The 13,286-nt window shown below is 49.8% G+C and overlaps 1 protein-coding gene across 3 annotated transcripts in view; it reads left to right on the forward strand.

Annotated features, from left to right (window-relative positions):
• Positions 1 to 13,286, forward strand: part of Rps6ka2 (ribosomal protein S6 kinase A2) — a 274,655-nt gene that overhangs the window by 241,606 nt on the left and 19,763 nt on the right. For all 3 annotated transcript variants that reach the window (XM_087587129.1, XM_087587137.1, NM_057128.1), the window contains 3 exon segments: positions 5,268 to 5,370; positions 11,668 to 11,798; positions 12,608 to 12,733. In XM_087587129.1, the coding sequence (XP_087443255.1) occupies positions 5,268 to 5,370; positions 11,668 to 11,798; positions 12,608 to 12,733 (360 nt within the window).

Genomic DNA, 13,286 nt, shown 5'->3' on the forward strand with positions numbered 1-13,286 from the left:
GTATGAAAACCAAGCCTCATGGGTGGCATATCCTCTGCCTGGCGGGGGACACACCTTGGTTTCTCCCCCATGAGTCATTCCCTAGTCAGTGATTCAAGCATACACATGGGGCTTCTCTGGCTGGGGAGAGCCATGATGTGGTTAAGCCATACCTCGAGAATCCAGTGCCCTCACTGAGAGAGAGAAGCTGTGAACAAATAACCCAGTGCTGCGTGCGTCACAGAGCTTCTGTTGTGTGAAAGGAGTCTGAAAGAAAGAAGGCCGAGGAGAGTGGAATCCACTCTCCCCACCAGCCATCTTCCTGGACCTGTCTCCCCCAAGCCCCTCACTTTATCTGCCCCCATTTCTCTTCAGTGTCCCTGCAGGAAATCTGCCCTCTGCTCCTGACCCTGGCCTGAACCCTCTGCTCCTGACCCTGGCCTGAACCCTCTGCTCCTGACCCTGGCCTGAACCCTCTGCCCCCATGGCCCATTGGCTTTGATTCTGCCACATAGTATCATTGGTTTGTGATGAGTGATGCTTTCTGTCCCTCGCCTCAAACGCGACCCAAAGGAAGTCATGACAGCTGACCTGAAGGACTTGATCCAGGTCTCTAAACAGACCAGGGAGCCACCAGAAAGCTCCCTTTGAGAGAGGGGAATGGTGAGGGAGGGGGAGGGAGGGAGGAAGGAAGGATAAAGGGGCCTCTGAGTGAGTGAAGGGCAGTTAAGAAGTCAGGGATGAGTCCCTGAAGTCTCTCTCAGGGCCAGGGTGGTGTCTGTGAAGGAACATTAGCCCCCCAATTCCCTATCTGATATATCCTGCCCTCTTTCCAAAGGCCCTGCTGGGGAGGGGAAAGGGGTTGCCAAATCGGAGGTGGGTGGGCTGGGCAGAGAGTCGCTGGAGTGGGGGTAGCTTGAGGAGGGAATCCTGGTAGCTGTACCCGGCCATGCCCACAGGTCGTGGCCCCCAGGGTACACCCTTTCAGAGGATCTGACTGAGAAGGAACTTTGATGAGTGACCATCTAAGGACATCCTAGAGCAGGCAGTGGTCATGAGTGTGAAATGAGGTTCCTAGGATTTGAGCTGCAGATGGATCTGGAACCCAGTGTTCTTCTGTTTCTGTGGTGGTGAAGTAACTGGAAAAAAAGAAACTTACAGAGGTCAAGGCAGCAGGAACTTGAGGCAACTGATCACATTATATCTACAGTCAAAAGCAGGGGGAGAGAATGCAGTCACTCGCTTGCCTGGTTCAGGACGCCCTTTCTAGTGTATGGTGCCTCATACAATGGCCTGTGTCTTCCTACATCAATTAAGTTAAATTAAAACAGTCACCCACAGGCATGCCCATAGGCCAGCCAAGGTAGACTATCCCTCACTGAGACTTCCCTTCCTAGATTGTGAGTCTAGATTGTGTCAAGTTGACGGTTAAAGCTAATCACTGCACTAGGCCAAGCCTGGCCTAGTGTGTGCTGTAGAAGCCCAGTCCTGTGGGATCCTTTCTGCAGCCATATACACCTTCCATAGACTACACCAGGCTCTGAGCTTGCCTTGCCCCTCTGTTACTGGGGAACACATTCCCTTGGTGCAAACACAGACATTGGGTTTCTGTACTAGGGACTGATATTTCTGTACCAGTAATTCAAGTTAAAGTACGGTGGGAAAGTGTTACTTGTTTGTCTCGGCATTTGGTTTATTTCGTTTGGCTTTAAAAGAGGCCCTTCTGGGTCACTAGGACCACACATGTTTATTCTTACCCTGTCCTTGACAGACAGTGCCCACCAAAGCCTGGAGAGATGGAGTGATGTCTGATGTCAGACAGCCATAGTGGGTGAGCATCCAGTGCAGAGCAAACAGAGCAGGGAGAGGGCGTGTAGGAAGTAACCAGGAGAAGAAGGGGAAAGGAGAAAGGAGAAAGGAAGGAGGTGCCGGTAGTATAGAACATGGGTGTGAATGGTTTCCAAAAGAACTGTGTTCAGGCTCTGAACCCTGGGTAGCCAGTGCAGAGGTCTTGCTGGTCTGATCTGACCTATCATTCTGTCTCAACTGTCCTTCCTCACATAAATGGTCCAGGTGCCACCGCTGTGTGTCCATGGCAGGGCCACGACAAACCTGACCCCACTACACACATATATGCACATCATGCTTTAGGAAGTCTGTAGACATGTGTCCTGGGCACCTTCCTGATGTTAGCAGCTCAGATCACTGAAAACCACAGAAGTCCTATGTTCTCAAGGACTCTTTTCACCAGAGGGTCTCCTCCCATGCCCCTCGGCAGCACGAACATTTAAGGGTGACAACAGAGAAGACATTTGCTGGCATCAAATGCATGCCTGTCGACAGGTTATCCAGGTGCAGCCTCAGGATGCAGCTGTTAAAATAATCATTTATTTTGCTTTCCACTGCCTTCTGTGACCCCAAACCTACCGGCATATATTTCTACTTTTTAAAAGTAAACACCTGTCCTCCACCAGCTGCCTCCTGGGGATTCGATGATCTGTGGGCACAGAGCAAGCATGCCATCCGCCAGAGTGTGGGTCACCAGTGTTAGCTGGAGCAGGTGGAGGGTGGCAGTTCCCTGTGATTTACCTGGCCTTTCTGCTTGTCCTCTGCTCCCAGCACATTAATGCCAGCCCCAGGTCTGCCCTCCGAACACCCTTGCTGCCTACCTAGCTAAGTGAAAAATTACAAGTTAATTATAGACCAGGAAGCTTGTGCAGAGGACGGTGGAGCTGGCAAATGTAAGCTGTGTTTACTTTTCCCCGGTGGCTGAGGCAATGCTGAGAGCTCAGGATTAGCACAAACCCAAAATAAACACACAAGGTGACCTCACGGGCTAGCAAGGCAGTCCACATTGGTATCCAGCCAGCCAGCTTCTAGCAAGCCGACCCAGGGTGAAATGGCACTCAGATGGGCAGAGAACAGTACTGCACCAGATTCAGCCCAGTGTGGTAGGGTGGACGTACCTGACAGATCGCTTGTTTCCAGGCCACTGTCCTCAGTCACAGCTCCGCCCGTCAGCATAAGGATCTGCAGATGTGCCTGCAGGCCATCGATTCACTGTTAACTGTGACACATGCTTGTGGTGCTTTCTACAATTCTGGCCCAGCACATCATCTGTTTCTTTGTGAGGTGGGGAGTCTAAAGAGAAACTGAGCACCTAGGTGGCTCTGGTGTGACAGTATGCTGTTGGTACTTTTGGCTGTCCTGTGCTCTGACTGGAGCAGGGGGAGGGTAGTGACTCACTGTAGGTGGTGTGCACAGTGTTTGCTAACTGGACCTCAGCTGGGTTTTCATCATGTGCTCTTGCTTCCACTGCCGCAGGAGGATTTCCACCACTTCCTCCTGTGGCGGATGCACCAGGAGAGCTCACCCCTCCAAAGTCCCCACATGAGGAATGTGGCTACGGTCCCTCTGTCTTGGGACTTTGTAGATGAAGATAGCTTTGCAGCATCACTCGGGTTGGGCAGGCTTGTAGAGGTATCGTTCTTCCTCAAGGCCAGTCTACAGCGTTCTCCACTCCCCAACTTCCTTTCATTCTGTTTCACAGCAACCTATGTGCAGTAATTTGTACTCAAAAAACAAAAGCACAGTCACCCTTCTCAAAACCTCAGAGCCACCCATGTGTGGAGACAGGGGAACAAAGCTATGCTGTGTGTAGTAGGAGCGCATATTGGCACCTTCCAGAATGCGAGTGCAGCAAAAGCAGACACAGAACTGCCCTTAAGATCATGAGAAGTCTCTAGGAAGCCATTGTAGCACAGAGCAACTGCTCTAGAGAGCCCTACAGGGGATGGGGTGCAGGCTGCCCAGAGCTTGCTGCCTCCACCCCTGAAGAGGCTGTGACAACCTTGGGACGGAAGGCATGGTGCCAGCAGTAATACCTATCATGGACAGTCCCGCCATAGCAGTGACACACGCGTACGGTCCTCCCTCAGGAAGACTGTCTGTCCTTTGACAAATGTTCTGTCCACTCTCTTGCGTGCCTCCTGCTGCCTCTCTTATAGCTGGATCAGGCTTCAAAAGGAACATGAGGGGACACATTGCCAGGAAGCCTTATGCGACCTGGTGTTCACAGCACACAGATGGGACGTGTGACCATCTCGGTCCCTGGTCATTCAGCAGTGGCCACTGGTGGCTCCAGCACTGGGCTCTGGGGCATATGAAGGGCAGAGAAGTGAACCAAGAATAATGCAGGGTGAAGCACAAAGTGTAGCTGAGCAGAGCCCCGAGGCAGGCACAGCATCTGGCCTGTCTGTGTCCTCCATTTGTCCGAGATGCTCTTGACTGAGGATCTCTCAGCCCTGGCTGTGTTATGTGCTGTGTTCTAGTCACCCCTGTTTTTGTCAGATAACATCAAGGCATGGACCCCTGCTCTGCTAGACCAAAGCAGATAGAAGGATCGGGATCAGGAAAGTGTCCCTGGAGTCAGAATGTGTGGAAGTAAAGCTAAGCCTTCTCAGGCAGTGGGAGCTCCCGAAGCATCAGTTCCCCTGTGCAATGCCGGTCTGTTATAGGTTAACAGACCCACTGACCGCTTTGCCCGCATCAGTGCTTCCTAGCACCGAGGTGGCAGCTGTCTTCTGTTCCCATGGTGCTGTGACATCACTCATCCTCAAGGTGGCCCTTAGGCTCAGCTCTCCCAGTGCTTCCTGCCTCCTCCTCTTCCTTTACACCGCCTTCCTCTTGCCAGTGTCTCCCTCAGTCCCCTGATTTCTTCACCATCCATATTGTCTACCACAGCTACCTTCTAGATCCCAAATGTGTGTGCGCTGTTCTTGAATTCCATCTTCCAGTATTGTCTCTAAAGAGGATGGCAAACACGTTTCAGAAGCAGGTTCCAGCAGCAGGTCTGAGAGGAACCCACCCTGGACGTCTGTGTCTTGCCAACAACCTGCGCACTAGGAAGGGCTATATGAGCAAGGGGTGTTCTGTGTCTCGGTTTCCACAATCCCACAGGCTTCAGTGTGTTCAGTGTGCACGGCTCACCTGTAATGTTTTCTTGGAGATAAAAATCCTGTAGCCGAAAACAAATTAGAAAACCATTGCCCTAAACTGAAGAGTGTCCAGCAGGCCTCAAACCTTCAAACCTCCAACTCTGCCTTTTGTAATTCACATTTAGTATATAATTTCCACACTGTATTCATGGTCTCTTATGACGCAGCGGGATGTAGTAACAGAGTCTGTATTGCACCTCATTGTACATCTTGGAAGTGTGAGAGCTCCTGTGGCCTCTGGTCTCTGTTCTCAGTAGTCTGGTCTCAACGTCTGTCTTGTTCTCCCTGCAGAAGCTGTATCGCAAGGAAATCAAGCCACCCTTCAAGCCAGCAGTGGGAAGGCCTGAGGACACCTTCCACTTTGACCCCGAGTTTACTGCAAGGACCCCCACAGGTGTGTGCTGGTTCTTCTTGGCTGGGCTGACCCCACCCAACTCCAGTGGGCTTTGTGAAGGATGCTCCCTTAGGGAAAAACCGTCAGTCGCATTCTATGTTCATGATCTGTGCTTAGCAGTAAGGTATCGGGGGCAGAACCAATTCTCACTATCCCTGTGTGACACCCACTTCAGAAGCAATCAGGGTTCTGTGGACCCCTCTCTTGTGAGATGCAAGGCACTGACAGCCCTCCCAGGAACACACAAGCAAGACACAGAAAGGAAACAGGTAGTTCACATCTCTAATATATGGAAGAAGATGGCTATCTTTAGGTCCCTGGGCTTATCAACTAAGTGTATTATTTCCGTGAAAGCTGGGGGCCTGTTTGATAGATCCCAGCACAGAAACTAAGCTTCACAACATGTGAGATCTCCGGAGTCTGTGTCGTGACCCTCATAACTGGTCAGTCCCTTTAAACATTAGCATTCTGGTTTACCATTTTCTTACATGCTGTAATTGCCTTTGACTATCATGACAGAGTAACCCCAGAGGGTGGTTTAGCAAGGGGTATTTGTTGTGTCACGGTGCAGGAGGCTTTTGCGGACTTTGCAGGCAAGGTCTGTCCCTGGTAAGACCTCTCTGTCTTATAGTTGGCCACGTCACTGTGTCCTCTCATGGCCTTTCTTCTGTGGATGGGAAAAGCTGCAGCGTGTTGGCGTCCCTTCCTCTTCCTGTAAGGACATGAGTCCTGTGGGAAGAAGGCCCACTCCCTGACCTCCGTTAACCTTGACTTCTCCCATGAAGACTCTGTCTGCAAATACAGTTGATTGTGGGTAGGTCAGTGGGAGCCACTTCAATGAAGGTGTGGCTAAGCCCCCTTTAGACTCAGGAGTAAGTTCAGGCAGCCATTGAGGGAGCTGCTGACAGCCGAGCATGGATTCTTTGGGATTCCACACTACTTTCAAATAGGAAATGGCATATGGTTGTTGGAAACTAAGTGCAAAACAAGATTACCAACCACGAGTCTTAAGTCGGGAGGAGTGGAATAGAGAACCCACCCCGTTCCCGTGGGTACAGGCTCCGGAGCAATGCCTTTATCCACACCCTGCTGGGCAGAGAGACGGGCGTGCCCTCCCCAGTGTCATGATGGACAGAGCTGTGGGGACTTCTCTTGGGCCTGGGGCAGGTCCCCTTTGAGCAACATGGCATGAAGCACAATGCATTGATTCAGGGCAGGCAGCTCCCGACAGTTAGCACACAGGTCGCTCTCTCTGACCTCTGGGTCCCACTCGTCCCCAGGCAAGACCAAAACTGTAGTCAGCAGCAAGACCGAGGTAGGGGTGTCCATGAAGATTGTCATGCTGCATGTTACCAATGCCACAGTGTGGTCAGCCCATGACAGCATGAGTCAGGCCATATAGGAGGACTTCTGTTCAGCTGCCGAGGTCAGCAAGTCAGATCCCAGAAGGCACCTGAGTGGCTCACAAATCCTCCTGCCTCAGAGCTGCAGAAGAACAAACACAGGAGCAGTTGTCTCTGCATGAGAGGGTGGCCTGTGAGCCAGAGAAGACTCCGCCAAGACCACGGGGATGGCAGCAGCCCTGTTGGAAAGGACAACACCAGTCATGAGTCCATTGTGTAAAGGAAGCTACATGTTAAAAATGCTCAATGGTAGCTAAGCCGCACCCCTGAGAGCGAGGGCACCGATGCAGGCAGCTCCAGATGATCTGGTGCCTGTGCTCTCTGCATTCGACTGGGAATTTAAACCCCAGCCTGGGTGGCTGGTGTGGCCTTAAATAAGCCCCTTAAGCCTTCTGTGCATAGAGAATGATGTTTTATCTCAATACGAGCCCAAGGAAGACCCATCAGACATGGTACATTCAACCGTGTGCCTAGAACTGGCTTATAGTATTCCTTAGTAGTGTGGTTTGTCCAGATGCTAAGTTAAGATATCTTCCAAGCCTTTAGGGAAGCACTAACGGAAGCACTAAAGGTGCAGAGAAGCAGCTCTGATGTCGACATCAGGGTAAGATTTTCCCAGCAGGAGAGCTGAGTAACCTCCAAGTTGAGGACCGTAGTGGTGGGATTCTGAGACAGGATAGACACACCGAGAGTCTTGTGGTAGGCTTTCTGAAGTCTCAGTTAAAGTGAAGTCAGCTAGTGTATGCCTCTGGGTCACATGTCAGCTGCTCAGTGGGGCCTGGCGATCTAAGGTTGGGAAATGCGTCCCACTGGGCAGAGTGTTCCCAAAGGTTGTTTCTGCTTGTAAAAGTTTACTTTCTAAGATTTAACTTATGATTTTGATCTTCTGTATGTACTACGCTGGCGTTCAGCCATCTCTTCACCAAGGATAAAGCTTTCTAAATTCTGTCTCTGCTGCCTACCATTTGCACTCCATCCAGCCTCAAAAAGCAAATACCAGCTCCTCCCTCCAGCTTCTTATAAAGACCTCTTTGCACTTCGGCGGACTGGCCATTCTTGTGCCTCTGCTGACTTCTTTGCTCTAAGCAGAGAGGATCTTTATTAGCTGGAAAGCATTGCTGACTGGATCTGCATTTTCTCACTCCTAAAAATGCATCCATTTGAGTCAATGCGACCTGTTCCCTACACACAGGCACAGGCACGCACACCCAGTGTGCTATAAACAGACCGTGGTCTGTACCCTTACCACTGCCAGGCTCAGTGAATTCCTAGAATCGCCCAAGTTCTTAACCTTAAGTCTAAATCCCTGAGATTAACATACCTGTTGTTAAACTCTTGTTCCTCTGGTCCAGTGTCTTAGTGTTAAGAGAAGGCAGGAGAACAGATCTCACAGCTAGACTCTCATGCTGGGAGAAGAAAAATCCAGGAGAGCCTGACAGAGCAGGAGCCCATCCATCTATAGGGCCCATGTTGAGGGAAGGAGCCTGTCTCCATTAAATTGCCAGCTGCCCCTGGGCGTCTCGCTGTGCATAACTTCACGTTCTAAAAACAGCACTACCGTGGTCTCCTTGTAACTAAGCTTCCCCAGTCTAGCACGTTTGGGGTTTATTTCCAAGCAGCCAGCTCTGGTCACATTAATTCAGGGTCACATAAGTATCTATCTACGTGGGAGTCTGAGCCTCCTTGCAAGACAACGAGTCTTGCGTCTGCTCCCTTTCTGTCCAGGAGTCTTAAGATGAGCACGTATCCAGGAAGCTTCCTGTCCTATATGACGTGCTAGCGTCTGTGCTCCAATAAAGCACATGTGGAGTATCTCCACCTGTCTACAGCCGGGCCCCGCCTAGGATCAGAGACCCTTTTGCCACTGGGCTGCGAATCCCTCATAACCCTGTACCTGAAGCAGAACATGAAGGAACAAAAACTCCATTTCCTTCACAAGTACTTCCCCCTCCTATCCCCCTCCCAACCATTTTCTTTATGTCAAAGTACAGGACTGGAAGAGGAAGACGGGCACAAGCAGAAAGGTGGAAGCTTCTGTTGCCTCAGGATAAACGCTTCTGGAATATGCAAATGTTTTGAGATGCTTAACGTAGCGTGTGTTTTTCAATTGTCACTTATACTTGTAAGAAAAAATTCATGTTATATTTTATATATTGATGAATAGATCATTTATATATTTATTTATATATCCTGATGGGATTTCTTATATATTACATATTTCATGTGCTTCTAATATATAGATATATTAGATATACAACCTGAATTTTCACTGCTAGGGAGCAAGTTCTCTTTATCATTTCATAACATCCTTTCTCTGTCTCCCTTTCTTCTGTCTGCCTGCCTGCCTGCCTACCTGTCTGTCTGTCTGTCTGTCTGCCTGCCTGTCTGTCTCATGTCTTTTTCTTTTTAACATCTTATTTATGGGTTTTGGTGGTGTTTTTTCTGTTATTTTCTTGAGTCAAGTCTTGTTTGTAGCCCAGGCTAGCCTTGAGCTTGTGATCTTCCTGCCTTAGCCTCCCAAGCTGACACTCTGACAGGAGGATACCACCATACTTGACTGGTGTCTTTGTTTTTCTGTTTTCACTTTCACACTGTTAGGATCACACTCCTGTCTCAGATATGGTTGCCCACCTTCCTAGAATGATCACCTAAGGGATGGGGATGACTCAAATGCAAACCTGAATTCAGATCCTGAGTACTCACTACCTAAAACGCCCACCACAGGGGTCAGTGGGATGACTCGGAGGGTAGAAATCCTTGTTGCACAAGGCTGTAACGAGTTTGGTCTCTAGAAGCCCACAGGAAGCTGGATGTGGTGCTGGTGCCTGTAATCCCAGCATTCTTATGGGCGTCAGAGATAGGAGAAGTGCCCTGAGGTCCTGGACTAGTGCTGTATTATTTACCTCTGCTGATGTGCTGAAACACCCTTTTAAACGCAACCTAAGAGAGAGCAGCATTTGTTTCGCTCACAGTTTAAGAAGGTCATAGTCTGTAATGACACAGAACATGTGATGACAAGAACATGAGGCTAGCCCAATGCATTTTATCAGCTGAGGCTAGCCCAATGCATTGTATCAGCAGTCTGGAAGCAGAGAGGCTACAAAACCTCACGGCCCGCCCCCAGTGATGTATTTCCTCCAGCAGGACTCCTTTAGAAGTTCTTTTTCCTTCTCAAACAGACCAGGTGAGGACCAAGTGTTCAAACACATGAGCCTATGGGAGATATTTCATACTCAAACCGCAGCGGCCAGACAGCCTGGCGTGTATACAATGTGTCAGAAGCAAGAGAGACACAAGGGGAGAACAGAGGAGCTGAAAGTTCTCAGGCTACCACAACATGCCTGCTCTTGCTCTGTCTGTCTGTCTGTCTGTCTGTCTGACACACACACACACACACACACACACACACACACACACACACACACAAATAAATTAAAGTCAGGTAAGGCACTGCATCTGTAATCCCCAGAACTGAGGAAACAGAGACAAATAGGTCCCTAGAGTTTTGTGCCTAGTCGGCCTCGATGAATAAATAAAATAAACTCAAAGTTCAATGAGAGAACCTGTCTCCAAAATAGTAATATGGAGAGTGGTCAAGGGAGACACCTAATATTAACCTCTGGCCTCCACACATGTGTACACACACACACACACACACACACACACACACACACACACACACACACACACGCACACCCCAATCCTCATATCGTCACTGTCATCATCCTTATCGTCACTATCCAGCAATAAAGATTCTGATATGGGCAGGCTGTTACTAATGTGGCTGTGACATCTTTAACAGTGGCGTATGGGTTGGCTTTGGTATTTTTTGTTTGTTTTGTTGTCATTGTTTTTGCTGTCACAAAGAATGCTAAAGACAACATTTCTGTATACTCACTGCACTTTTGAAAGTAATTCTAAGGACTACATTCCTACATGTAGGCTGGCTCTTCAGAGGGCATGTGCCATTGACGGTGCAGGGGCCGCTGCCCATCTCTCCTCTTCCAAGAGGCTGTGCCGGTTCATGTTCCTCCCTTCATCCCCTTTGGCAGATGTGGTTGCTGCTCTCCCTTCTCCAGATCCCTCTCCAGACAGTGCCACTGCATTTAAATAAGCACGTGTCCCCTCATCTGAGAGCCTGGGCGTCTCTAACACAGTACCCATGGGGGTGGCTTGCCCATTCTTGTCTGTCATATACAGTACAGGCATATGCCGAGCAGTCACGTACCTTGCTGATATCTAATGGTGAACCTGGGGGTGAGGGAACCATGTGCTAACAGTCATGCTCTGAGCAGGCCTCGTGAACTTAGAAAATCACAGTACAGAAAAAAAAATCACTCCTCACATTTGACCGCTGGACCATGGGCAGTGACAATTTTGGCCATGTATCCTTGAGGGTCAGAGTGGTGTAGCCTTGGCATAGAGCCATGCAGCTATGGAAGGGGCTGTGCTGGCTGTGGGCCGGGCCTTGCACAGTGGTAGGGGCTACAGGTGAACATGGAGCAGGGGAACGCTTGAGGTTTCTGATTGCCTTTATTCACATAGCACTTGCCTAACCTAGAAAGGTGGTGCCTCCTGGTAACCCCTCCTAGAAATTCTGGCTGCTTTTCATCTTGCTCTGGAGTTGGGGGTTGATAGATTGTGTTGAGGACAATTTAGTAACCTCCGAAGTCAGTAACCTTACAGCATGTGATCCATGATCATCCGAGAACGTCTGGGTTGTGTGTGCTTGCCCAGTCAGACTCTTGGCAGCACCTGGAGTAGGCCGTGTGCTTCTACCCCTCTCTGCATACGTCCCTTCTCCAGCACACATGATCCGTATGTAATCACGTGCACACGCCATTACTTTGCACTGGCTCACTTGGATCTCATGAAGGGCCTTGCTCGTCCGCAGACTCTCCTGGTGTCCCCCCAAGTGCAAACGCCCACCACCTGTTTAGGGGGTTCAGCTTTGTGGCCTCCAGCCTGGTCCAGGAGCCTTCACAGCAAGACGTGCCCAAGGCCCCCATTCACCCGATTGTGCAGGTAAGTCTGATCGCCCCAGGAGATGCCTGGCCTTGGACTTTTATCAGCTCAGTGATGGGAGCCAGCAGTGGGTTAATGGCAGACGTCCCCTGGCCCTAGATGTTATTGTTACTGTGGTGATCTTCCTGGTGGTCTGAGCCCACTTATTTCTAAAAAGGAATAAAAAGTCTTGAGGTGAGGATCACCATGGATACCTGGGCCCGAGGCTTCTTGGGACAGGTTTGGGGATTTTCTCTGTGTGAGCTGTGGGTTCTATGTCGTTCACTGGGAGGCCAGTGAGGGCATTATTTAGACTTCTGTCATTACGTGGCTATAACTAGAATTCAGAGAATCCAGAAGGATTAGGAGTGAGCTCGCTTGAGCACTTGATGTCTCCTTCATCGTAATTAGATGGCATTCAATCTTCCTGACCTTCATCCCCCTTGTGGTTATGGTTCATGGGGCTTTTGTCCTCAGGAGTGGATGAGTGGGGACTGTACACACAGGCCAGAACTGGCTTGCGACTCAGCTGTTCAAGGGTTGGTGCTTTGTGTGGATACTCTGGAGACAGCGAGCGCTCCAGCCGCATTCCAGGGCTTCTGCCTTGTCACTACCAGAGTCTCATTTCCACAGAACTTTGAGAGAAAAATGAGTGCCCAGTGGACAAGTAATGTCTATGTGTCTGAATATCAAGAACAATCTATGCATAGCTCTGGGACCTAGGACGAGGGAGTCTCAGTTTCCCCAAGCAAACAAGTTCTTGTTTCTGTTGCACATGTGTGTACCCGTGTGAAAGGCTGGTAACCGTCCCTGTCTTGGCCTCCCTGCAGCAGTTACATGGGAACAATATCCACTTCACTGATGGCTACGAGATCAAGGAGGACATCGGGGTGGGCTCCTACTCAGTGTGCAAGCGGTGTGTACACAAAGCCACGGATGCCGAGTACGCCGTGAAGGTGAGCTGAGGAACTCGGATGTACCATGACCCGGCTGGGCAGCAACTCCAGCAGGAACCTGGGTGCTGAGCAGGCACAGGCCCGCAGCTTCTAAGGTCTGACGTGATAGACTTCAGTTTAGTTTGATACAAGGTCACCCATTTAAAAAAATTTTTTTTCAAGCTGGGTGTGGTGGCATACAGTCGCAACCAAAACGCTCAGGAAACTGAGGCAGGGGAGCCTGGCCTATATAGCAAGATCCTATCTCAGAGGACCCAAACAGTTCTTTTCAAATCATAAATATTTCAGTTATGTTCCACATGGAACCATTCATCTTTAGTAACTAAGTGATTAACATATGCCAAGAGTAACAGCCCCAGAGTCCCGTATCCAGGAAGATAGGATTGAGCAAACAGGAATAGTGTTCATCAAAGGAAGGAAAATGTGGCGGTGGGGGTGGGAGGAAGGAAAGAAGAAAAAACATAGCTGTGGAAAAATGATCCAAGAAGTAAATAGCAATAGAGAATAGAAGAGAGGGCTCGGGCTTTACTCCGCCCACCAGAAGCAGTGTATA

Source organism: Rattus norvegicus, chromosome 1 (genome assembly GCF_021556685.1).
Source record: "Rattus norvegicus strain SHRSP/BbbUtx chromosome 1, alternate assembly SHRSP_T2T, whole genome shotgun sequence".
Lineage (NCBI taxonomy): Eukaryota > Metazoa > Chordata > Mammalia > Rodentia > Muridae > Rattus > Rattus norvegicus.